Here is a 26,986-nt window from a genome sequence, read left to right on the forward strand (position 1 = left end):
ATCTCATGGTATGAAATGTGACGGAAAAGACCTCACCACTCAGTTCCTTTGTCGGGACTGTAAACCATCTCAAAAGGCAGCAAGTCTCTAGACAGTGCCTGGGTGAGAACCCCAGTCCTATTATGTATGACTGCATGACTTCAGACACAACTCTGAACCTCAGTTTCTCTGCTCAATGATGGAAGTTGTCACACTGCTGTCAAAAGTAAGGCTTCAGAAAGATGCCCAAGACATGGTAAACAGAGTACTTACTAAGTACTGGAGTGTTCTTTCTTTCCTTTCCTTTCCTTTTCCTTTTTTTCTTTCTTTTCTGAGACAGGGTTTCTCTGTAGCTTTGGAGCCTGTCCTGGAACTAGCTCTTGTAGACCAGGCTGGTCTCGAACTCACAGAGATCCGCCTGCCTCTGCCTCCCAAGTGCTGGGATTAAAGGCGTGCGCCACCACCGTCCAGACTGGACTGTTCTTTAAGCACTCTCTGCCTGTTAAAACAGTCCTATGAAGCAGGGTGCTGTAGGGCATCCATGCCCACTGAGAGGCAAATGTGAGCCACAGATGGGTCAGAATTGACATTCTAAGCAGCTGCCTTACTATCCATATGAGAACAAGAGAGTGAGCTCACACTTGTCCGTGCCTGGAATAAGTGGCCCTCCAGGAGACGAGGCTGACCCACCACCACTTCATATACTCAGCTGGTGACTCCACCAAGGGAAAAAAAGCTATTTATTCATTTTGCAGCTGATGCTGTTTCTGTACAGTGGATCACACTCAGCAAGCTTTGTTAACTAGTGAAAAGGAAGCAGCAAAGGGCTCTGCAGAGCATATATCAAACTTTCAAAAAGTCAACTTGAGTATCAGTTACATTTTTACATTTCATTTCTATTTATTCCTGTTTAAAAAAAGAATAAGGTGAGCTTAATAATCATGAAAAGCAACAGGAAGAGCAAAGCCTTTTGGAGATGACCCCGTGGCTCGGGGAAGCCTGTTTACTTCATTCAGTCTTACTATCACTACAGGAAGCACTGACCACTCAGAGAAGAGGCTACACTTACGGACTGCACAGTACTGTCACCATTTACTTTCCAGACCACTTCCATATCCCCAAAAAAACTGCATATATAACAACCAGGCATAACTACATACTGTATATGCAAAAGAAAAGTGACTTCTTTAAATACAGCCTCTAGTAAACCTCTGCAAAATGTTTAGTTGGTTCAATGATCATAAATTAAAATCACGAAACAAATTCCCGATGCCTCCACTATGCACTATGGCTCGGTGAGTCTGTGCTTTCACACGAGCACAGCAGCACTCCTTTAAAGGACAGCAATCAAGTACTGACCCCTACGGCCAACTCAGATGGTTAAGGTTAGAACCCCAATTCTCAGGGCTTAGCAATTTTGTTTCACAACTTCTTAGTAAAATTAAAGCACTGTGACAACACAGTCTTCTTAGGTATCCTTTGTTAATTTCAAATAGAAAAGCTTAGGAAATAAAAGCCACAGGAGTTTCAAAGATAAAACTTTATTTTAACACTTGCTCACGCACATTTCTGAAGACCTACAGTCCTGTACTTGTGATTCACAATAGTTATGGCAACAGAATTTAATAATCCTGCATCTACCCTAAATAATGCAAAGGAACTCACTGTCGGTCAGAGCACAATCTTCCTGGCTCTCCTCATCACTGTCCGCAGATGGAGCTCTGTACGGGGGAGGCAGCTTCATTGGAGGCGGAGCTGTTCCATATCTCTGAAGGTACAGAAAAGGGTTAACAGCTTTCATATGATCCTTTTCTCCAGCGACAAAAGAAAACACACACATAAAGATAATCTGAAAACAGTCTGGCTGTAGCTGCCTCGGCCACAACACAAGGACTGTAAAATAAATACAACTTATTTCTTCTAGTTCCTATTATTTTATAAAAGTAATTTTATATAAATACAGCAATGCAACAATAGGAATTCAAGAGCACAGCTTTGAAGAACACTGCCCTGTCTAGAAGAACACACCTCTTTGCCCGTGAGAAAGCGAGACATGTACATTCTCTTTATGCCATCAGACTCAGTCCTCTGTGTTACCAATAAAATAAATCACAGATTTTTCAAAACAAATGTTTTAAAAATATCAACTTTAAAATTATTCAAGTTTTTTATGATAAGAATTACAGATTATTTTAAAATTAACTAAAATATCAGATTTTATTAGTTTGTAGATGGTCATACACATTTAATGTTAAAATGGGAGTGGGTGTAATTGATTTCTGAATAAGGATGCTCTAAGTTTATACAGCAAATATCATAACATACAACAATGTGACTCATATAGATAATTAAAGTGAAACAAAATTCTATTATTAAATTACCTTCACAGAATGAAGACATGTTCTTGAACGCGAGAAAAAATTAATCATGCCAAACCTTCTAGAAATGCCAAGTGCTGCAGAACAGGAGCTGAGATGCCCAAGCCCTTCACAACACCCAAATGACTAGATTATGATTTGCCTTCCAACATGACTGCAATAAAGTGCATTCAATTATGCTTTATCTGACAAAACACTAATGCAAGGTACACCTCTGCTGAGTGAACACTGGCCATTATAACAAGGCAGTGAATTCCTCCAGAAGAGAAGGAACTATGTGGTACTCACGGAAGAAAACACTCTCATATTTCTTGAGTACAATGTCTAATGAAATCAGTGATTATATGTGTGGAAAATACAAAATATTAAACTGTAAGAGTGATAAAGAGAAGTCAAATGTGAAACATTTTACTAAGAAATAAATCAGAATGTGACAACTATAGTCTTCAAGTTGAAAGAAGGGAGTGAAATGAAAAGAAAATGAAGTGGTGGCCCCACTGCCGAAACCACCCCTTCTTTCTCAGAACCAGCTTATGCGGTGTCAGAGATGATCCTTCAAACAAGAGCGGGGGCTGAGAGCGAAGAATGCCAGTTTATTTGATTACATCCAACACTCTTGAGAGAAGATCACAGGTAAGTACATCCTAACTCAGGCTGGCGTGGAACCCATCATCTCTCTGCTTAACTTCCCAATGCAGAGATTAAAGTGTGCACCATGCCCAGTCCCCCAGGGCACCCTCCTGCTGCACATTAAAGAAGGGTGTGCACACAGGCAAACCATCCAATGATGAAGAAGGTTGGAGCTCCCTATGCTGAAGTAGGCCAGGAGATGACAACACCATCAACAAAGAGAACAAGACACACTGAATGACACTTTCTCTTTTAGTTCTAGGCACATGGTGACCTCCCTTAGTATTTACTGGGTATCTAAATAACTGCCTTTATTCATGCTGTTGCCTGAAAGATAAACTTTCAGAAAATAACAGTGATGCAGGCAATTCTTTTTGTTTGTTTCTTTGAGATACAGTCCAATGTGATATAGCCCAAGCTGGCTTCTAATTCTATACATTGCCAAGGATGGCCCTGACTCCATCTCCCAAGTTCTAGGATTTCAAGCATGTGCTACCGTAACCATTGCAAACGATTCTCACTTGACAGCAGAGCGTATTGATTTTGAGTGGCAGAGAAGCAAATGGTTTGTCTTATAAAAGATAGCACCAAAGTTACACTCTCTTGTCCCATAAGGCATAAGCTAATTTTATATCTAAATTTGAACTTTACTTAATTCTCTTCTATTCCCTGCACCAGACTTACCATCTCTTATTGCCCTGACTAGTGAGTTAAATAAATAGTTGGCAATGCACTTTTTCATAGTTTTATGAAAACTGTTGTAATTTTTTACACTATACACTGACAGTTTTGAAATTCCCACTGTGATGATCAAGGAGATCCACCTTCCAGAACTAATTAAACAGAGATGACTCATATGCAATTTGTGAGCCATTTAAACCCATTTACATAACTTTTCTGACTCACATAGTATATATTCTGAGAGAGAGAACTCCATTACTTTTTCCTATTTCTCTGTGGTTTATTTCCAATTCTGTGTGTGTGCTTTTGATACTAGATTAAGTCTGATCTGTTATTCACTTGGACTGTAACTTAGCAACGACAGTAATGAATGGGGTTTGGGTTTTGCTCTCGACATTGGGTGGCATTTATTGGGAATGACAAACCCCTCAAAGCTGGCTCTATATGGATCTAATGTCCACTGGTTATTAGTTTCCTGTTTGATTTCACGCTGAAGAAACAGGTGGTTTGCATTTTCGTGTCTGCACAGAACATAAGCCTGCACGGCTAGGATAGCATCTAGACGCTGACTCTCTGCATTTGAGGAAGACTCTTACTGCTCATTTTGAATGTATTTTAATAATGTGTAACAGTCCTGAAAGCAAAAACAAAAAACACCTTTTTCTTTTTAGTTTAGAAACTAGTGTTATTTAAACCACTATCTGAGAACCTTTAAAAGAATCTAAGCACCTAAGTGTGTTTGTGGAGGGGTACAGGCCCATGAACTTGAATTCAGGAGCCTCGGAAGCCAGAAGCCTGGGACCCTCCAGGAACTAGAGTTATACTCAGCTCTGAGCAGTCAAACATGGGTGCTGGGAACTGAACTCAGATCTCCTGCAGTAGCTCCACATCTTCTTAACCCCAGAGAAATGTTTTTATGTGAGAATCTAGATTCAAAGAAATATGTGCTAGACACATCTGTGATCTCCACATTGGGAGATGGAGGCAGGAGGATCAAGGTCTCTCTGAGCTAGACAGCGAGTTCAAAGACAGCCTAGACTACACAAGACCCTCTCAGAAAAAAAGAGAAAGCAAACAAAAAACAAACAAAATACAAATCAAGATTCACATGATCAAAGTGATGAGAATTCTCTCAACAAATACCAAAACAATATTATACAAACAGCAGTCTGATTACAACTGAAACAACTTAGAAAACAATCAGTCTCACTGGCAAAATACAGCATTTCTAGGAATAAATCAAGGGTCTATACTTTTCTGGATTGTGAACATCAATGAACAGAAATAATTTCACAGAGATAAAAGTAAGCTAGGCAACTAAGTTTGCAACAGCAGAGCAATGTGTTGTTGTCTCAAATCTACCCCAAAACATCACCAAACTAATTTGTGGAAATGGACACGCTGACTTTAAATTTACATTGAAATAAATGAACATAACTGTGCAAGACTTTAGAAAGAGAGATATAAAAAAATAAAAATAAACCCACTCCACTAGAACACAAGATTGATAGCCAGGTACCAATAAGTGAGGAACAGAGTATGCAGGGATGGCCAGGCTGGTTGAAGAGCAAGCTCAGAAGCATGGCCTCCCTCTCACAATTCCAGCCAGGACAAGCTTGGACTATAAATCCTATTTTGCCCACCAAATCCTATTTTAAAATAGTGAGCCAATTTCCCTTAATGGGGTAATTGATACCATACTCTAAGATAATTTTTAGTTCAATAAATTCTATCAGAGCCGGGCGGTGGTGGCGCACGCCTTTAATCCCAGCACTCGGGAGGCAGAGGCAGGCGGATCTCTGTGAGTTCGAGACCAGCCTGGTCTACAGAGGGAGTTCCAGGATAGGCTCCAAAGCTACAGAGAAACCCTGTCTCGAAAAACCAAAAAAAAAAAAAAAAAAAAAAATTCTATCAGAACAGAAGCAGGAAAATAAAATGGGTGATTAATTCAGACTGATTATGAAAATATTTTTTTCCCAGTAGAGGTAAATTCTGATAAGGATCTTCTTAAGGAAAAGCAATAGGTAAATGAAAACTTCCAACTGTGAGCAGCATACTCTGGGAATAGCCAGTCAGCCTGCAGAACCAAACAGTAAAGTGAGCTACAGATGTAGCTGTGCTTCACCTGGTCCCTGCTTCATCCCAAGACCAAGGTTCACCCCCAGCAGAAATCCACAGGACACCTCACTGCTCTCACCCACCACTGTTCAGCTGTGAAAAGAAACCAAAGCAGTCCTCAAAAGTCCTCAAAGGCTTGCTTACCTTTGCTCTTGGTCCCTGAGTGTCTTGATCCTGGGTCCTGGCAGGTGGTTTGCCTTTGTTATGCACACTTGGGATGACCTGCCAACACCAAAGAAAGGGGGAAGGGAGGGGAGAGAAGGAGAGATGAGCTATCTCAAATGTCTTCTTCTAAACTTGGTATCATGGTGCACACCCATAATCCTAGCAGGAGGATCCTAAACCTGAATGAACTACACAGTGAGCTCAAGGCCACTTTGGGAGACGCAGTTTCAAAAGAAAACAAAAGGTGATGCATACCTTTAATCCAGCACTCCAAAGGCGGAAACCTGAGGATCTATTTGAGTCTGAGGCCAGCCTGGAATACACAGCAAGTTCCAGGGCTACATGCAGAGACCATGTCTGGGGTTGGGGGAATATCCCCCTCTTTTTCTGGTTAGTGTGGTATGGGTGACTTTTCTCACTGTGTAGCTCAGGTTGTTCTAGAACTTGCTATGTAGTCTAGGCTAGCCTCAAACTCATCATCTTCCCAGTTCGGGATAAGAGGTAAGTGCTATGGAGATGGGGGCCATATATTGGGCTTCTATACATTCCTTTTCGTCTATTTGTCTATTAGTTCAGGCCAGGATTGGCACTAAGCAAGCTCCAGTCTTTGTTTCTGTGTTTTTAGACAGTAAAGACTTAATGAATCTGGTGACTTCATCTCAAGGTAAATATATGAGAAGTTCAATTCAAGGCAATTGGCAAAAGTAGGTAAAGTGGAGAAAATCTGCATTATAAAATCATGTCACCAGAACAAATAAAGATTTGTGTGTAAGGTGAAGACAGAAAACTACAAAGCTAGACTACTGTCATTTAAATATCTAATTTTGCAAAGAAGTTTCAGTGGTGACTTAAGTGAGATTTAGAACATAGGGCCCCTCATTTATTTGACCTCTGAACTCCCAGCAGAAATATGTTATTTAGCAGATTTCATGGACTTGATAATTATCTATCACTATTAGCAGAAGGACAAATTACAAACATTTCTACTATCCAATGAGAGAAGGAATTGGATGATTTTTTTTTTTTTTTGTAATTTCTGTGGTGTGCAGACAAGGTCTGATACATAGTTGCATTCACTAAGTATTTATTTATAGAAGAATAAAGCTTAAACTTATTTTTTAAATTTTATATATTTATTTTTTATTGCATGAATGTTTTGCCTGCATGTATGCATTTGTTTGCTACAAGTGTGCCTGGTCCCATAGAGGTCAGAAGAGGGCATCAGATCCCCTGGAAGAGGAGTTATAGGCAGCTGCAAGCCATTGTACAAGCACTGGGAATTGTATCCAGGTAGTATGCAAGAAAACCCAGTTCTCTTAACCACTGAACCATCTCGCTAGTCCCCTGAAGTTCAATTACATATATAATTATTAGTAATGCTAATAGCATAGCTTTCTTATTTGTTTGGTTAATTTTTTTATTTTTATTTTTTACACAGAACCTCACTCGTTATTCCAGGGCTACTTAGAATTCTGTATAGCCCAGGCTGAGCTACCATGCTTAGTTAAAGGTACAGATGGCTTGTCCTCCTGGTTCTTCCTCTGCAGCAGCTGCCTCTGGCATCTGGCTGCTAATTCCCAAATAATGTCTCTTTGTAATGTTATCTATGAGACACCATAGGAAAATAATAGCATTTTTAGTGTTTGTTTTCTTTTCTAGTCCTGGAGATTGAATCCAGAGCCTCACCCATGATAGGCACTCTACTCCTAACCACTAGTAATGGTGGTTCAAATGGCCAACAGAAATAATTATGGCATAAACCTAATGTCTGACATGAAGGTAGAAAAAAAAAACCTTTTCAGAAAATTAAAGGAACTGTCTGTCTAAAGAGCATTAAAAACAAAACAAAAAAATTACCTACTTTGAGCTAAATGTAAATGACATTTTACTCAATTTTACTCTACTAAATAAGCAAATTCAGAATTAGTAAGGTCTCAGAAATGTTTCACTTCAATAAAAACACCTGTAATAAGTTCTTCAAAAGACTTTTTATTCATTGAGCCTAGAATTCGTGATCCTAGAGAAGCTAAATAAAAAGGTGAAGCCAAAGAAAAACATATAAGCATCCTTCTGAATATTAACCTTCATCATGCAATGAAAGAAGGCAGAGACAGAGACCCACATTGGAGCACCGGACTGAAATTTCAAGGTCCAGATCAGGAGCAGAAGGAGAGAGAACATGAGCAAGGAACTCAGGACCGCGCGAGAGTTGCACCCACACACTGAGACAATGGGGATGATCTATCGGGAACTCACCAAGGCCAGCTGGCCTGGGTCAGAAAAAGCATGGGATAAAACCAGACTCGCTGAACATAGCGGACAATGAGGACTACTGAGAACTCAAGAACAATGGCAATGGGTTTTTGATCCTACTGCACGTACTGGCTTTGTGGGAGCCTAGGCAGTTTGGATACTCCTCTTACTAGACCAGGATGGAGGTGGATGGTCTTTGGACCTCCCACAGGGCAGGGAACCCTGATTGCTCTTAGGGCTGACGAGGGAGGGGGACTTGGTTGGGGGAGGGAAATGGGAGGTGGTGGTGGGGAGGAGGCAGAAATCTTTAATAAATAAATAAATAAAGAAAGAAAGAAAGAAAGAAAGAAAGAAAGAAAGAAAGAAAGAAAGACTTTTTATTCATATGTATGTGTCTGTGTGTATGTGCACATTCGTGTCCATGTGTCTGTGTATAAACTATGCATGTGTGTGTGCATGTCTGTGCCCTCAAGGGCTAGAAGAGGGTGTCAGATTCCCTGGAGCTGGTGTCACAGGCAGTTGTGGCTGCCCAACATGGGTACTAGGAACAAAACCTGAGTCCTCTGCAAGAACAGCAAATGCTCTCAGCTGCTCCAGCTCCAGCAATACCTTCTTAACGTACAGTCAGAGCTTCCTAATCAGCATAGTGCTTTGCACTTTGTCTCACTCACAGATACTAACAACCTGCAGGAGTACAAGGTCACAGCCTATGGGCAGGCGGTTCTTGACAGACACCAGAAACAGCACAATCTGGGACTACTTCCGCACATGTTAAAAGCAGGCCGAGATAGAAGGCATGAGGAAGCTGTGATATGAACATTCAGTTGCCTCTCATGATGTCTACATTCTGAATAGAGAATATACTATTGCATATGCTAATCACTGGCAAAGCTCAGAAGTTGCTCACCAAAAGCAATACCTCCTATAGGAAAATAGAACGCCATCTATTTCATGTAACAGTGCAGTGAAAGATGAATTTTTATGGTGCATATATCAAAAGAAGGGCACTGTTCTGAAGTCGTGTGATAAGGAAGTACAGCCAGGGTGCTGGAAGAAAGACAACAGCACATCATACTGCTTCTGGGGTAATTAGATGGTCTAGCACATAGCTGTATTCAGTAAGTGCTTAGAGATGAATGAAATTCAATTTTAACCCTTAACAATGCTTAAGGGATGGCTGAGGAGATGACAACAATTTCAAAAGGGTTTTTGGTTGATGGAAGTGGGAGGGGCGAGGATAGGAAAAATATACACAATGCTACTATCAAAGGTACTTATGTTATTTCATGATAAAAAAAATTACCTTGGCATAGAAACTTCCCAAAGAGAAATACAGTAGGAATGAACCATAGGCTCTGACCACAAATGAACAATTGCTAGGTGAGGAAGTGCTGTAAGCACAGCTGGGACTCAGAAGTTCAGAAAGGGATGTGTCTGTGCTAGTTCTGATGTGGCACATGATGGTTGATGGTGCTGAGTTTTTCAGCACAAAAACACTTTTACACTATAGTATTAGAAAATCTTTTAGAGTTCTGAAGAAAGTTCAAAATTTAGTGTGAATAGGTCAAAATGTTTAAGATATCTGGGCAAGGTGGCCTACACTTGTAGCCCTGGCTACCAACATGGAAGGCAAGAGGTCAGGAGTTTGAGGTCATCTTGGACAACTCAGAAAGACTTTGTCTCAAATAAAAACTAGGGGCTGAAAGTAGAAAGTCCGGGGAAGAGTGCTTGCCTAACATGTGAGAGACTCTGGGTTTGATCCCTAGCACTGGAGATTCATTTAATAAAATTAAATTCGGAAGGGTGAGGATGAGTACAAAGTAGCTCAGGAGTACAATGCTGTCATGGGTTCTATGGTTAGCACAGCAAACTAGAGAAAGCAATGAAACTGTGAAAATATTCTCTGCACCTACCACCCTCCACCAGAAGACTTGTGGCAACAATCAAGCCAAACCCCTTTAGCAAAGGCTTGAAATTTGATCGTGTCATTGTGCTGAACAAGGTTAAAAGTAGAGCAAGTCAACCTAGTGACTAACACCATCAGTTAGCATACACTCACAGCTGGAGGCCAGAGTCTACAGTGTGGCACCAAGCTCTGCTTCCTGGACCAGGTGCCATGGGTATGGGAGGATGTTCAGGAGATGCTCCTGTTTTTAGTGGTGAGTTTATGTCACCCACTGAAAACCTCGTATATCAACTCACTAGTGAAACTATTAGAGACTCGACATTTTTAGCTGAAAATATATTCAAATGTTCTAAACATTTTTCAACTGGGCATTTATGGTGGCCACATAATGTATATCCAGGATGAACCATTTTCACTCACAACTGTTTATTTGTAAGTACCATTTGGCAAGAACAGTGTGGCTAAATTTCCTGTTGAATGCAGTTCCAGAAATAAAAGCAAAGTCACAGTGCCATTCTCAATATTATAAAATACAGTTTAAAAACAACTCCAAAAAAGCCTAATTGACTCTCAAATCATATAAAAATGAGAGGTCTCAGTTGGTCTTGGTGGGGTGAGCAACACACTATAAGGATGGAAGGCATAGTGGTGGCACACAGAAACACAGCAGAGCTGCCCACTGTGACCACGGCTGCAGACCACTATGCAGAAACTGCTCTACTGCATGCAAAGTACCCCATTAAAGCTGGGGTGCTAAGACAGCTGGTGATCCACTTGCCCTGTTCTCCACACAAGTATTAGCATCTGTAGTCCCTGAAGGACTACATTATAGTACTGAGATACAAGAAGCACTATAACTGTGTAGTTTTTCTACTGTTCAGAAGTACACGTTCTTCCAATTCTAGGATTCAAGCTACTGAGAAATACACAGCTGCCACTGATACCTTTGTGTCAGAGGTCTGATTCTACTGAGTGGTTATCACATGAACACATAGCACTGACAACATATCTCTCTTTACAGGATCCAAACATACAAGCACATGATGGCTCCTCTACATGGTTTTTATACCTGACCCTTTCCAACTTCAAAATAACTAAGAAAATTGAGATAGTGTGTCGCTGTGTTAGCAGAACCAGCAAGCAGGCAGGACGGGACTAGGAAGAAGACTGTGTGATTCACAGGCTTGTTTTAACTAATAATGTATGGTGTCATGACTCAACTTTGGTCAGCAGATCAAAATTGGGTCTAAAAACAGAAATTGAAGGGAAAAGTTAAATCCGTACTGAGTTAGTTTTTTTCTACTAGTAAAGCCAAACAACAATGAACACGTGGGAATACTGGGGGACAAAGGTTAGCACAGAGGTGAACAGAACAGGACGGTACTGACCCTGGGGGTGGATGACAGGCTCTGTACCACGAACACCACGGGGTTGCCTGCGTTTTTGATGGCCTCCACGGCTTCTGCATGCGAGGCATTCTGCAGGTCTATGCCAGACACCTAAAACTCACAAGACGACACTCTGATTAGAAAGGCACCAGATTATGCACAGGTTAGTTCAAGTTCACGTATCAATCATCCTGTGTGTGAGAAAAGCCAGAAACCAATGAGCTAGACCACATTCAGGAACTGGAAACAACTACAAAGGAAATGCTCTACATTTTCACAGTGTGATTCAGGAAAACCATGCTTTCTTCCGGGGCAGGGCAAAGCAGACAGTTCCATTATAACAATATTCCCACTTTCATATAATGACCTTGAACTGGAAGCTGGTCAGGTTCCACTCCCGGGAGGTCTCTGCAATAGCACAGGGCTGTATGTAACAGAAGCCTTATTCAGAATGGTAGTGAGGAACCTTCTGAACTTTTACTGTATCTCCGCTAAACTGAGGGTTAAACTATTATTACAGTGCAGAAACTGAATATTTCCCAATTTGTGTTAACAAAATAAGTGTACAAGCATGCACAGGTTCTTTTGCTTATTATGGAAACTCAGAGAGTCGAACTTGCTAGCATCTCCACAGTTCTCTAAGAGCACAGAACCAGGGTTTCAAATCCAGCACAGAGCAACACCTTAATTGTGAGGTGGGTTTAGTCAGAGGGGTGCTTTGTTTCAAAGGCATGAAGAGAAGGATAGAAGGATGAAGGCAGGTGTTCCCCTAGGGGACCCCAGAGAGACAGAGGGAAATGGTTGATGGTGGGAAGAAGCTAGGGACACACTGCAACACCAAATCCTGCTTCTTCTCGGCTTTAGAATTAGAAAGCAGGAATTCAACTGATTACATGAGTGAAGACCTACTCCTCAGAAATAAACCCCGGCTTCTTAAAGAAGTTCTTATTATGTACCTAAGTTTATCATGTAATTGCTTAAAAACAACTGTTTACAACAGACAGACAGAACTCATCATGGGCTTAAGTAAAATCAAACAAAATAAAAAATTTATCATAGGAATCACAGTAAAAGAACAAACAAATGATTCATTTGATACAATGTATAGTAAAATGTAACTCTGAATGCCACTGTGAGTTTGAAAAAAACTAGCAAATAAGGCGGAAAAATAATTTTATTTATTTAAAGATGTGATTTATTTATATGATATGTGTACATATGTCACATATGTGCGGGTACTTGAAGATACCAGAAGAAGGTATCAGATTTCCTGAAGCTACTGTCATAAGCTCTAGTGTGGGCAACATGACGAAGGTACTGAGAACATACGAGGTCATACGGGACAGAAGTAAGGGCTCTTAACTGCTGAGACACCTCTCAAATTCCTAATTTGTAGAAGACAAAGCAAAAGGCCACCAGAAAGCAGGTGGAAGACATGCTTGAGGGCTTTGCTGGAGAGGATAAGCTCATGGAAGCAGACACCACGGAGCCAGGACAGAACTGCCAACCAGAACCACAATGGTGTACCACTGTATACCTATTAGAATGGCCAAACTGATAACACCACCACCAGATGACAAATGTGAACAAACTGGATCATTTACTCAAGGCTTATAGGGATATAAAACGGCTCAGTCACTCCTAAAAATAGTTTGATAGCTCTATTTAAATTTATATATGAACTTAACATGAAGCTTAGCAAACAACATTTGTACATTTTCCAGAGAAATAAAGACTTGTTTGCATTTGGTAATTACACACTCTGTTTAGTGACACACACCTATAATCTTGGCAGGAGGTGAAAGTGGAAAGAATAGGAGTTTAAGGCCAGCCTCGGCTGCAAACAGGCTCAAGGCCAAGATGGGCTATATGGAACTAGAGATATCTACTCTGGTATCAATCAACAAGCCCAATGCACTTTTAGTGTTTTCATGTCCATTTAAAATTTATTTTCCAGGACTAGAGAGCTCTCTTAGCAGTTAAGAGCATTTGCTGCTTCTACAGAGGACCTGTGCTCAGTTCCAATCACCTATATGGCAGCTAACAACCAGTTTCCAGAGTATATAAAGCCTTTTTCTGGCCTCTACAGTCTCCTATACTCACAAGATACACATAAATTCATGCAGCACTCACACATACACATAAAAATAATAAACAATCAGTAAATCTTTAAGCTAAATAAGATTTGTCTCCCATAAAACTGAACAACTGTGACCCATGGACCATGTGATCTACCCCCTTCCAAGGTCAACTTCTTTCTGTAAACAAGATACAAGAACAAACACCAGAACTTGCTAAGTGTTCTGGGAAGCAGGTGTCCACTTGCTCTACATGCAGTGCAATGCTAAATGCTTCAGTCAGCTGGGGTTCTAGCCTTATCATTTTACTGGCTCTCCCCTCACAAGCTAGAGGCGTTCAGAGAGTGTGCATACGGTATACAAACTAAGGCACCACAAAAGGACATTACCAACTGGATCCAATTATACATGAGGTTCACCAAAGTGATTCCTCTGCTGATTCAAACGTTTCAAGTTAAACATTGTTTCAACTCCACTTACCTCAAGTATTTTATCTCCAGTTTTAAGTGCATGGGTTTTTCCTGCAGGACTATCTTCTAACACTTGTTTGATGAATATACCCTTGAGCTCCTCTCCATTCTTTAAGCGTTTTATAACTGTTTGTCCACCAACAATGCTGATACCAAGAGACACATTAGGTTCTCTAAAAATCTCAACACTGTAAAAGGGACAAAGAAGCACACTCATGAATACGGTAATTTAACTTGTTATGTTGTCACTTTAAGTGCTCCATCTATTGCACAGCCTGTGGCTCATGTTTTATTAAAATTTCCTAATGTACTTTAAAGATTTTATATAAATGATGCTAGCTCAAAAATTATAAGACACTCAAAATTTATGACATGTAAAAGTTTAAATTTTGAAAAGATGAGACTCAGGGATGGGTTAGCTAAGACTCAGCATGCCTCTCTCCTATCACTGCACCCACAGTCATTTCACCCCTATGCACAACTTTAGCAGGGAGACTCTGAGCAAATAACAGAGGTGGAGACTGAAGAAGGCACATATTCATTTTAATAAGGCCTCAGCTTTTCAGAGTAAAATAAACTTGCTAGAGTGGCTCACAATCTACTGCTTTTCCCAGAGAGGTTTGAGGGTAAGGACCTCTGTGGAAGGCAAACAGTATTTGCTTTTAAGGCTAAAAGGGTTTCTTTGCTTTTGACTTCTGCATCATTGTTTTTGTTTGTTTGCTTCTGTATTTGAGATAGGGTCTCGCATATAGCTAGGCTGACTTCCAATTGGCATTCTTTATGTTTTTGGGATCCTGAGTGTTAGGACTACAGGAAAGTGCCATCATATCACTTAAACAGCCATACAAATACCCAAACAAATATTTGCTTTTATCCAAAGACACTGTAAAAAGGAATATGAAATATGTTCCTATATAAATTTTGTTTTAATTACAGAAGCATGATTAGTAGTTAACTCAATTTAAAAATTACTCAGAAAATATGTCGTCAGAGTCATTAAGACAAAACTTGGGAATTGCAAGATGATAGGTTGAGGGGTGTGGAATTAACACAGTGTAAAAACAAAAAGAAGCTATTGAAGGACTTTAATAACCATAAAACTCTGGCAGTCTGACAAGTACAATATGTGCAATCACATGCAAGAGAACATGAGTTCATTCTGTGAGCCCAAACGGACACAAATGCATGTTCTCCACGAGGACGGAGGAGAGAGAGAAGCTGGTAGGTGAGAAAAGCCTCAACACATGATAAAGCATGACATCCATCAGTGGCTACTCTCAGAGGGACATTTGGAAGGTGATTTCTCTGAGACAGCATCAAAGAGTTATTACTGGCTAACAGTCTTTAGCCAAAAGAAGGGATTAAGATTTAGCATAAAGGATATTACTTATTTTAAGTCTCAATTACAATGTGACTAAGTGACTTAGTCATGCTTTCTTTTGCTGTGATAATACATCAGGGTCAAAAAGCAAGTAGGAGAGGAAAGAGTTTATTTGGCTTAAACTTCCACATTGCTGTTCATCACTGAAGGAAGTCAAGACAAGAACCCTAACAGGGCAGGATCCTGGAGGCAGGAGCTGATGCAATGGCCATGGAGGGAAGCTGCTTATTGGCTTGCTCCCCAAGGCTTGCTCAACCTGCTTTGTTAAAGAATCCAGAACCACCAGCCCAGGAATGGCCCGCCCACAATGGGCTGAGCCCTTCCCATTAACCACTAATTAAGAAAATGCCCTTCAGCTGCATCTTAAGGAGGCAATTTCCTAACTGAGGTTCCCTCCTTTCCAATGACCACTAGCTTGTGTCAAGTTGACATAAGACAAAGCAGGAGAATAAAAAAAAAAAAAAAAAAAATGGAAAAAAGAACAAGGGTGTGCTTGCACTGAGGACAGTAATGGCATACACTCACATTCTTGGTGGACCCCAGTGGCTGAAGTTCGGTGTTTCCTCCCCTTCACCTTCCTCTCTCTCGGGTAACTCACTGTAAGGGGAAACACAGCACTTATAAGACACATTCTTATTCTTAAAAGTTCTTGGAAGTTCCAAAATTCCATGATCTATAGGTAATGAATTAATTTTTAATCCTTTTAAAGTATTCACATCAATAAACAGACAAAGCAAACATTCATTGCTTTAATAGTCAGCATAGCAACACCCTCCCCATAGTTCCAGGACATCACACGATGATTAAAACCGTGTGAAACATGAAGCTCTTTTCAAAAAAGATTGCCTTTAATTTGTACAATTTCACATTTGCAATGTCATCAATATATAACAGCTTTCTGTCATTATATAGTCTCACTTTGTAATCCAGCTGGCAGTGAAGATGCATCGATCTTCTTGCCTCAACCTCCCTAGTTACCATACATAGTAATGGATTTCACAGTGACACTGCGTACATGTCAGACATGTGCCACACACGCCACACGCTCCGCTCTTATTTACCTCCCTGTCACGCTCCCTAGTACCTTCCTAGTGGTCCTACACACACACCGCTCCCCCAGCTACTTTCATCTCATGTGCACTCTGTTCTGTGTCCCCTTTTCTCCCTGTGGATCTCTACCTCCCTTCGCAGTAACCCTCCTAGTTTGATCTCTGTGTGTCACATGCACACAATCAAGTGTAGCCAAATGTATCAATCTAAACTTCAGCTCCATGTGAGAGAGAAAACATGCAATACTCATCTTTGAGTCTAGCTTATTTCACATTGCACAGCAATCTCTAGTGCATCTATTTTCCTGCAAATGTCATTTCATTCTTTACAGCTGAACAAAATCCCTTGTGTGTTGGTATCACATTTCCCTTACCAGTTCCACTCTTATTGGACATTCAGGCTAGCTCTATAAATTAGCTGCCATGAATAGTGCAGCAATGAACATGGATGTGGAAGCGTCTCTGTGGCATGCTGACTCAGAACATACAACATATACACTAGCTGCAACATATTCGTTTTTCTGGAACCTCCATACTGATTTCCACAGTTGCTGGACCAGATTAAAGCCCCACCACGGAGCACAAGGTTCCTCCTTTCCCACAGCCTTACCAGCATTGTGGTTTTCTTCATGACAGATACGCTGACTGAATGAGATAGACACTCAATGTAATTTTACTTTGAAATTTCATCATGGTAAAGAATATTGACGAATATATTTTCAAGTGCTTATTGAACAACCTTATCTCTTCCATTGAGAAATACATAGTCAATCTATTAGCCTATTTAATGATCAAATGCTTTTGGAGGAATATAATTTTTGGAGTTCTTTATAGACTCAAGATTCCTGTATGACAAATAGCTGGAAAAGCTACCTGCCATCCTGGAACTGCCTCTTCTCTCTGCTGAATGCTTCCTCATCTGTGCAGATTTTTAATTTCATGCAGTATCATTTGTGAATTCTTAAGGTTTCACCTATGCCACCAGGGCCCTTTTCAGAAAGTCCTTACCTACACACACCTGGAAGAGTCCTGCCAATGTTTTTACTGAGTAGTTTTAGACTTTCTACTTTTATATCATGGCTTTTGATACAGTAATAGATTTTGGTGCAAGGTGAAATAGGGATTGAGTTTCACTCAGTTCCCAGTACCTTTGTTGAAGAGGCTGTCTAGATGAATGGGTGTTTCCCCCGAGGCGTGTATGGGGGTCAGGGGACAAGTTGTGGGACTTGAGTCTCTCTTTCCGCCAAGTGGGTCCTAGTATTGGCTTCAAGTCTTTAGTTTGGCAAGTGCCTTTTACCTGCTGGGCCAACTTGTCAATGTATTTCCCATTTAAAAAATTTTCATTACATATATTTGACATGTAAGGTACTGTGCTATCTGCTGATATCTTCATGAAAGTGTATATTATAAGTTGAGCATATTCCCTACTCTGCCCTTTCTTACCTACTCCAGTTAGTTCCATTTGTTTCTCTACACAATTAGACTTCTACTTTCTTTTATTGCCTTTTCATTTTACACACCTACTACAGTTCCCTCTTCCTCCCTCCTCCCATCACCCTACCCCCTAACTACTCCCCAGAAAGCATAAGGCCTCCCATGGGGAGTCAATAAAGACTGCCACATCAAGTTGACAGGAACAAGCCCCCACCACACACACACATCAAGGCTGAGCAAGGTGTCCGGGTCCATAAAGCTAGTTCATACACCAGGGATAAATCCTGGTCTCTCTGTCAAGGGCCCCACAAACAGACCAAACACAAACTGTCACCCACATGCAGAGGGCCTAGTTTGGTCCCATGTAGGCTCCCCAGCTGTCAGTCCAGAGTCCGTGAGGTACCATGAATTCAGGTCAGCTGTCTCTGTGGGTTTTCCCATCATGATCTTGACCCCTCCTTGCTCACATAATCCCTCCTCCCTCTCTTCAACTGGACTCCAGGAGCTCAGCCCAGTACTTGGCTGTAGATCTCCACATCTGTTTCCATCAGTTACTGAATGCAGGTTCTATGGTGACAATTAGGGTTGTCACCAATCTGATTAAAAAGAAGGCCACTTCTGGCACCCTCTCCATTATTGCTAGGAGTCTTAGCTGGGGTCATCTTTGTGGATTCCTGTTCCCTCATTTTCTCATCTCCTATCCTCTCCCCTCTATACCCCACTACTCCCATCTATTTCCCCTTTGGAGGGTGATCCATGCTAGACTTCTACTTTCAAATGATAGATAGATACGTGATTTTATATATCAAAATAAAATCCAGGAACTATATAAAAGAGAAAATATACATTAACTGTTTTCCTGGTTATTCAGTTAATAACTCAGGTTGCTTCCAGTTTCCTGCCGATTACTATAACATGAGGGTCTGTTTGTTGGGGTTTCTGCCCCACCCGGTCCCCCAGCCATTTAGTCCCAGAGAAAATCACACAGAGAGTCTGTATTAATTATAAACTGATTGGCCCACTAGCTCAGGTGATGGAGGAGGGTCATCTATCTATCTGTTGTTTTCATTGGTTAATTAATAAAGAAACTGCTTGGCCTGATAGGTCAGAACATAGGTGGGTGGAGTAGACAGAACAGAATGCTGGGAAGAAGGGAAGTGAGGTCAGATGCATGGAGCCAGCCGCTGGGTCAGACATGCTGAATCTTTCCTGGTAAGCCACCATCTCATGGTGCTACACACATTAATAGAAATGGGTTAATCAAGATGTGAGAGTTAGCCAGTAAGAGGCTAGAGCTAATGGGCCAATCAGTGTTTAAAAGAATACAATTTGTGTGTTGTTATTTCGGGTGTAAAGCTAACCATGTGGGAGCGGCCCGCAGTTCATCACTACACTCAGGCTTCTTGTTAACTCTTGTAGCTTATATTAACCCATTGTTCTTATCTATGTTAGCCACATGGCTCAGTACCTTTTTCAGAGGGTCAAGTCACATCCTGCTTCTTCAGTGGTCTGAGCAGGAATGGGGAGGAATGGGCTTCCTCCTTCTCAGCATTCTCCTGTTCTCATTGCCCCGCCTCTACTTCCTATCTGGTTGACCCGCCTATACTTCCTGCCTGGCCAATCAGCATTTATTTAAAATATGATTGACAGAATACAGCCAATTCTCCCATACCACTCCCCCCCCTCTTTTTTTTTTTTTTTTTTAACAAAGGAAAATATCCATAGTCTATTTTTGGGGAATGTGGGCATAGTATTCCAGGCTACTTCCAGCTGGCTGGGGGTGCTGATAATCTTATGGGGACCTAAAGAAAATTTTGAATTATGATCAAGTCCTGACTGGAGTATCCTGTGAGTCTTGATCATCTCAGGTAGCATCTTGAATCTGTTCTAAATATAGAACTCTGTAACATGAGGGCTGGGCTCATTGGGGTTTCTGTCCCACCTGGTCCCCCAGCTGTTTAGTCCCAGAGAAAAATCACACAGAGAATCTGCATTAATTATAAACTGATTGGCCCATTAGCTCAGGCTTCTTGTTAACTCTTGTAGCTTATATTAACCCAGTGTTCTTATTTATTTATTTATTTATTTATTTATTTATTTATTTGGTTTTTCGAGACAGGGTTTCTCTGTGGTTTTGGAGTCTGTCCTGGAACTAGCTCTTGTAGACCAGGCTGGTCTCGAACTCACAGAGATCTGCCTGCCTCTGCCTCCCGAGTGCTGGGATTAAAGGCGTGCGCCACCACCGCCCGGCTTCATTGTTCTTATTTATGTTAGCCACACGGCTCAGTACTTTTTTCAGCCGGGCAGGTCACATCCTGCTGATTACATAACCTCACTATTTCTGGGGTTGATAAGAATTCCACTGTATGTATTCACCACATTTTTCTCATTGGCTTCTGCTGCTGGGCAGTGAGGCTAATTCTATAATTTAGCTACTCGGAACAATGCTGCAGTAGACATGGGAGTGCAAGAGTCTCCCATGTGCTGGCTGAGAGTCCACTGTGCAAACACCTAAGACTGGCAGTGGTGGAAATCATGTGATAGATCTTTTTTTTAAAGAAGTTGCAAACCCAATCTCCACAATGGCTGGACTAGCTCCCTTTCCTGGCAGCAGAAAGTAAGGGTACCTTTGTTCAGATTCTCATTAGTATTTATTCATTTTCTTTTAAATTCCAAATGCAGATCTTCCACCTCAAGTTAATCTTGAGGCTCTGAAACCTTGTTTAATTTACTATGATTTGATCCTATCATTATTTTAAAACAACAACAAAGAAATGCTACACTCGAATATTTTTTTAAATCCAGCAAGGTTCCTGAGGCCATGAAACAATCAATATATTGCCATTTCCATCACCAGCTCCTTTAGATAATGGCACTGCACCAACCTATTTATGTATTTTCTCCAGCTTCACTGACAGTTGATTATACATCTTCACACACATTTTTATTTATCCTGTAGAACTACCTACTTTACAGCGAGGAAACAAGGCTGAAGGGAAACCCTCTCAGTATCACATAATCATAAAGCAAGAGAAGGAAGACATAAATGACACCTATAGCACTGTGGACCCATTAGTCTGACCATTGGCACCATCCACACGCTGTGGATACCTATATGTCTTTAAGTATCAGATAATGGTAGAAAGGCTAACGCCAGATTAGTTCTAAAGATGGGTTCCCAGGTGACCTTAGAAAATGAGAAGAAAATTAGGATAAGTTTATCTGGGTCCCCTCTGCAGTATCCCTGTCCCCAGGAATGTCCTGGCTTAAGACATTTCCACATTTGAGATGTATACAACCTCTTGATAGAAGTTCTACTCCGAAGGTAAGAAGCTACAATTAAGGTGAAGTGCACAGAACATCACAGCTACTAGAGCCTTGGCTTCAGCACATGGCAGCACAGACAGATCTCTGCAGAGTCATACCCAAAATTAATAACAGGAAGAAACTTTAAAATGCCATTTAGGCCATTTAGTATCAAGACCACCTTCCTGAAAAAAGGTTCACCAGTGGAGAAAATATTTACCTGTGAGCCTCATGCCCATGCCTTTCCTTTTCATATTAGGAAAAGAGAGGAAATACAGTTCACAGGAGCTCCTCTGAAATCTGCTGAAATTTAAACACTTTCCAAATCTTTGACAGTAAACCCAAAGCCAACATTGAAATATAAGACTGGTCTCCTGAAATAAAGGTGAGCTTTCAGTCTAAATGTCTATGCCTGCCTCTGCCTCTGCCTGCCTCAGTGCTCACTTAAGGAAAGGCCATGTGTAGCAGAGTGCATCTTCCCTGTGTGAGGCAGGGACAACTAAGCAATGCACACCTACTATGTGCAAAAGAAACAGGCTTGACCTGTGTTTAGATCTCTTCTATTTCTTCAGTTAACCAACTCCAGTTTAGAGAAAAGACTCCACTTCTACCAAATTCAACTAGCAACACTAAGTACAAGATAAACTAAACAACCAAAGGCAATTCACTGACATGTGATTAGACCACATAAAAAGTCATAAATTATGTGCTCAGCCCTTCCACTCTAAGGTATGTTTCTAGGAAAAAATAACTATTGCTGATTTATCCTTGTGTTTCCTTCTGTGTGCTGCCCTGCATCTGCATTTATACGTATATACATACATGGATATCATCATACATAATAAAATATAAGTAAGTGTGGGGAGTGTGCGCATGTGTGGATACACCCTCTTTGTCTTGAATTATCTGGGCACTATGCATTTTACTAGCCTTATTGCATGGCTGGGATTCTTAACATTACCCAGTTTCTGCCATGTCCAACTTCTGACCTGTCTATTCCATGCTCAATTCACTGTTTGATTTGCAACCAGCACCAAAACAACAACAAGAAAACACAGACAAAGTTGCCCTGTGCTTATGGAGCCCCGTGGAAATATTTCTCTTTGCTTCCCTTTGGCCTTTCAACTTCCCTACACCTTTTCTTTCCTCCCCTACCTCTCCTTCCTCTCTCCAGCCAGGCCTAGAACACCCCGTGTGGCTCACATTCTTCTCATTACTTGAGTTTCCCTGGATGATCCTTCAAATCTGGGAGCTTCATCTATACTTGACCATGTTCTCAATGACATGACAGAACACACATTAATCCCAGATTGAAAGATCCAATCCACTTTGTGGATTTAGGGATATTGCAACATGTTCCCAACTAACCTGATAACTTTCCTGCCAACCTGTTTATAGGGCTTTATCTGGTCAAAGAATTATATCCTGCTATTTAGCTTTCTGCTCCAGAACCATGAGTCTTATAAATTGTCATTAGACACTACTCCCTGCAGATTCTCTGATGCTTGAGAGTCTGCACATCCTTTTGTCCTCAAGACCACTTGCTGGCTTGTATGGAATCCATTTTGTGAATAAAAATATAAAATTCTATTTGTGACCTAATTTCAAGAACTAAGGAAAGTTTTAATAGTAATTTTCTAATACAAATTTAGTCATAAGATCCCTTTGTATTTTCTACATGTTACATTAATCATGCATATTTTTGTAAACAAAAGCCAAACCAGGAACTAGCCATAGGGGGCAGGGAATGCAGGGGAGGGTCTGCAGGGTAGAAAATGAGAATAAAGGGCAAAGTCACATATGTGAGAAAATGAAACGATGAAACATATTACCTCACATGACAACTTAATGGTAGTTAATAGTGAATATACTACTCTGCATTACTTAATAACAGCTTTTTAAAGGAAGAAGAAAAATGATATACCATGCAGCACTCGCATATCTTGAAGACACCGTTCCCATGTATGATGAAGGCCTGGAGACAACCCGGGCACTGGGGAGTCGGTACAAAGGCAAATCTTCTTGCTCCCTTCTTTGGGTAGCAGCTGGAAGATCGACAAGCATGTCAAGACTTTGGGCATCGCTTGGAATCATCATGCCTGAAGAATACAGATGATGGGAAATCAGCACACAGTCATTCAATGCACTTTTAAGGACGCTCAATGTAGGTATGACCCTCTCAGCTAGGAGATGGATGACATTAAAGTACATAAGGGAAAGCCTTAATGCCCAGGGCAGAAAGCACCACTGAAAAATGAAGCAAGGAAGGTGCTGAACCGAGAAAGGTTACATTTCCAGTGTGCCTTGTGGGAAAACAAACAAATGAACAAAACTAGGTACTTCATCAATAGCATCACTTTATTAATAAAACAAAAAACAAAACAAAACAGCACACACAAAAAAACTCTCTTATGTTTTTTAATCTTACTGCAAAGCTTTCCTTTCTCACCCTAGGCTATTCTGGTCATGGGTCCTCTGGCATTCGTTATGACCCCATGGGAAAACAACTAAGTAAGAATTACAATTCGAAAGGCTTAGTTTAGAAACTTCAGAATTTATTTTTTCTGTTGACTCATTCTATTTTTACAGATAATCTTAAGAAAGCCATTATTAACTATATTTTATGAAAGGGCAAATTCAGGTTAAGGATTTTGTTAAGATTAGTCTGTGCATGTATGTGCAAGGGGGATGCACACATGCCACAGTGCATGTGTAGGTCAGAAAAAAACCTTCAGGGCTTGATTTTCTTAGGTCATTGGACTTTGGGGCAAGTGCCTTCTCTGCCAAGCCATCTTGCTGGCCCAATCTATATACCTGTTCACTACAGCACACATTGCCATAATTTGTTTAAATGTTTCCCTCTTTTAGGTCAAGCTCTTATTCTTACTTTAATTCACTTATGAGTGTGGGCGAGGGAATGCACAGGTGCACCGATGAGTCCTCGGGTGCGCATTTGGGAAGGCAGAACACGACATTGGCTATCTTCCTCTACCGCTTTCAGCCTTGCCGTCTTGTGACAGGGGTTCTCACAGAACTGGAAGCTCACGGCTTCATCAGGCCAGTCAGAGAGTGCTCAGATCAGCCCATCTCATCTCTCCATGCTGAGATTACAAACTCATATGCCTAGCTTTTTACAAAGATTTTGGAGATTTTAACTCAGGCTCTTATGCTTGCAAAGCATGCTTTCTCTCCCATCTCCCCAGTTCCTTACGTTATTCCTTTTTTTTTTTTGTCGTTTTTTTTTTTTTGAGATAGTGTCTCACTATGTAGCCCAGGGTAACCTCAGACTCACAAAGACCTGTCTATCTCTGCTTCCCAAATCTTGGGATTAAAAGTATGCCCCACCATGCCCTGAAAAGATTTTGCTTTTTTACATTATGTGTATAAGGGAGAATATGTGTGCCCACAGAGGCTAGATGCCATTCGAGTCCCTGGAGCTAGAGTTATAGGTGGTTATAAGTGACCCATTTGTGGTGAGTGCTGAGAGACAACTTTGGTCCTCTGTAAGAGTAGCAAGCACTCTTAACCACTTAGCCATATACCCACTTTTAGTTATTCTTAATTTTTAAAACGTATTATGTGTGTTGGGGGGACAGTGTGCATGTGGCAGTCAGAGGACAACTTTCAGGAGTGGGTTCTTTACTTCATCTTGTGGAAGGCCTCGTGTTCCTGCTGCTGCATGAGCTTCCAAACAATTTTCCTCTCTTGCCTCCACCTCATCACAGGAACACTGGGATTAGAAAGGCATGCCAATGCATCTGGTTTTTCACTTGAGTTTTGGCAATTAAACTCAAGTTTTCAGGATGAAATAGCAAGTGCTTTCATCCAATTAACCATCTTGCTGCTGCTGTGTGTGCACATGTGTCCTTCCTTTACTATCACTTACACTGTTTATTTTGCACGTGAATTTGTGTAGTCAGCATTCATGTATGCATGTTCACACGTGCGAATGTGCTTATGTGTTCATGTATCTGAGTTTGATGCGGTTTTTCTTGACCACTCTACCTTGCAGAGTCTGGGTCTCTTTCTGAACCTAGAGCTCACTTTTACAGTTAGTCTGGCTACAGAGTCCCCAAGGACTCACTGTCTTTGACTGCTAAGCACTGGAATTAAAGGGGGCTGTCACACCTATCTGCTTTCACAAGGTTCTGAGGATCAGAACCTTGATCCTCACACTCGTGGAGCAAGCACTTTACCCTCCACACTACCTCCTCAGCCCCAGGCTCTTCTCTGTAATTCTGACTTCTATTTAGAAGGACCCACAACCTTGAGCCATGTTGGTAAGGGGAGAGTAACAGATTTGGACTCCAGCAGGAGGCAGATTCCGTGTGGGGCTTGGGATGTGGTTCAGTTGGTAGAATGGACTGCTTGGCAAGTGTGAAGCCCTGGCTTTGATCCCTAGCACCACATGAGCCAGCTGTGGGGTATACCCCAACAATCCAGCACTCAGGAAGGAGAGGCAGGAAGATGAGAAGTTCACAGTAATTCTCAGTTACATAGTTTGAGGTCACCTGGCCTACTTTTCAGAGAGGAGAGTAATTACAGACAGAAAAGCAGCATGGTTGAAGAGCTGACTATGAACAGTTCTGTGCAGAGTGAAGCAGGTGATGGGAAACCTAGCAAGGTTCAGCTGTGGGGAATTTTGCTGTTCCAGGGAGGAGCCTGACTTTGCTGTGCCAGGAACTTTCCTTAAAGCCAGTGGGGACAGCCCCCATGGGACCCATGAACCATTGATTGAAGCAATCTCCCTCTATGACACTCTTCTTTGTAACTGTATTCTTGAAGAAAATGTAAAATGCTGTAAATTATGAAGTGTTTGTTGAAAGCTCACACATATGTAAGGAGATGAAATGCTACTTCATAGAGTTGCACAACAATAAATAATGCAGCACTTATCTAAGTGATATGAAATATGATACAGATTTTCATCAAGATTATTATTAGGGGCCATGGTCAGTGGGATGATGCTTGACACCAAGCCTTGCAACCTGAGTTCAATCCCTGGAACCTGTGTGACATGACAGAAGGAGAGTACCGCCTCTGACTCCCCATGAACAAGCATGAGTGTGCACGTACACAAATAAATGTGAAAAAAATTGTTAAAGTTAATTGATTTGTATACCTTCCTAAAACATTTCTTTCAGAAGTTAAGCAAGACATAATTTTTAAAAAGACTCAATGTGTTTTACTTGCCATTGTACAAAATATGAGAAGGAGTTACAAGTGGTTGTGAGCTTCAAATTCAGGCAGGTGTGACTCTCAAATATTCACTCATGTGGAGTATCTATTACTTGTCAGAAACTGATGAAGAAACAACCAAGTGAACAAAACTAAGAAGCTCCTGCTGCACGGAGCTAACATTCTAGTGGGGAGAGGTGGAATGAGCGGCTGAACTGGTACTCAGAAGGCTTAAGTTCTCAGAAAGAAAACCAAGCAATTTACAGTATAGGAAGTCATGGTGCCTTCAGACAAATAGCCAGGAACTAAGAGAGTGTTAGGGCCATTATTCAGGGCTCCATGTGTGCTAGGTACAGGAGACTATATGAGGAAGTGACTTGATTTGAAAAGGATGGATCTCAAAGAGTATTTTAATTTGTCACTAAAACTAAAAGTACCGCTGCTCAGAAACAGGTCAAACAGTATGGGAGCCGAAAGAGGAAAGCTTTGAAACCAAAATACAACTGAAAGAAGACTGCAACTGAAGCTTCTTCAGTAGATGCACTTGCCCTGCCTGCCCTGCCTGCCCCGCCTGCCCCGCCGCCCCTCCTAT

The 26,986-nt window shown here is 41.1% G+C and overlaps 1 protein-coding gene across 1 annotated transcript in view; it reads right to left on the minus strand.

Moving 5' to 3' along the window:
• The window catches only part of Patj (PATJ crumbs cell polarity complex component), a 313,297-nt gene that overhangs the window by 168,982 nt on the left and 117,329 nt on the right, over positions 1 to 26,986 (minus strand). Inside the window, exons 22-27 of the mRNA XM_057783541.1 lie at positions 23,141 to 23,315; positions 15,953 to 16,024; positions 14,057 to 14,234; positions 11,499 to 11,609; positions 5,931 to 6,008; positions 1,645 to 1,747 (exon numbers count right to left, since the gene is read on the minus strand). Of these exons, the coding sequence (XP_057639524.1) occupies positions 1,645 to 1,747; positions 5,931 to 6,008; positions 11,499 to 11,609; positions 14,057 to 14,234; positions 15,953 to 16,024; positions 23,141 to 23,315 (717 nt within the window). The remainder of the gene's footprint in view (positions 1 to 1,644; positions 1,748 to 5,930; positions 6,009 to 11,498; positions 11,610 to 14,056; positions 14,235 to 15,952; positions 16,025 to 23,140; positions 23,316 to 26,986) is intronic.

This window comes from Chionomys nivalis, chromosome 11 (genome assembly GCF_950005125.1).
Source record: "Chionomys nivalis chromosome 11, mChiNiv1.1, whole genome shotgun sequence".
Lineage (NCBI taxonomy): Eukaryota > Metazoa > Chordata > Mammalia > Rodentia > Cricetidae > Chionomys > Chionomys nivalis.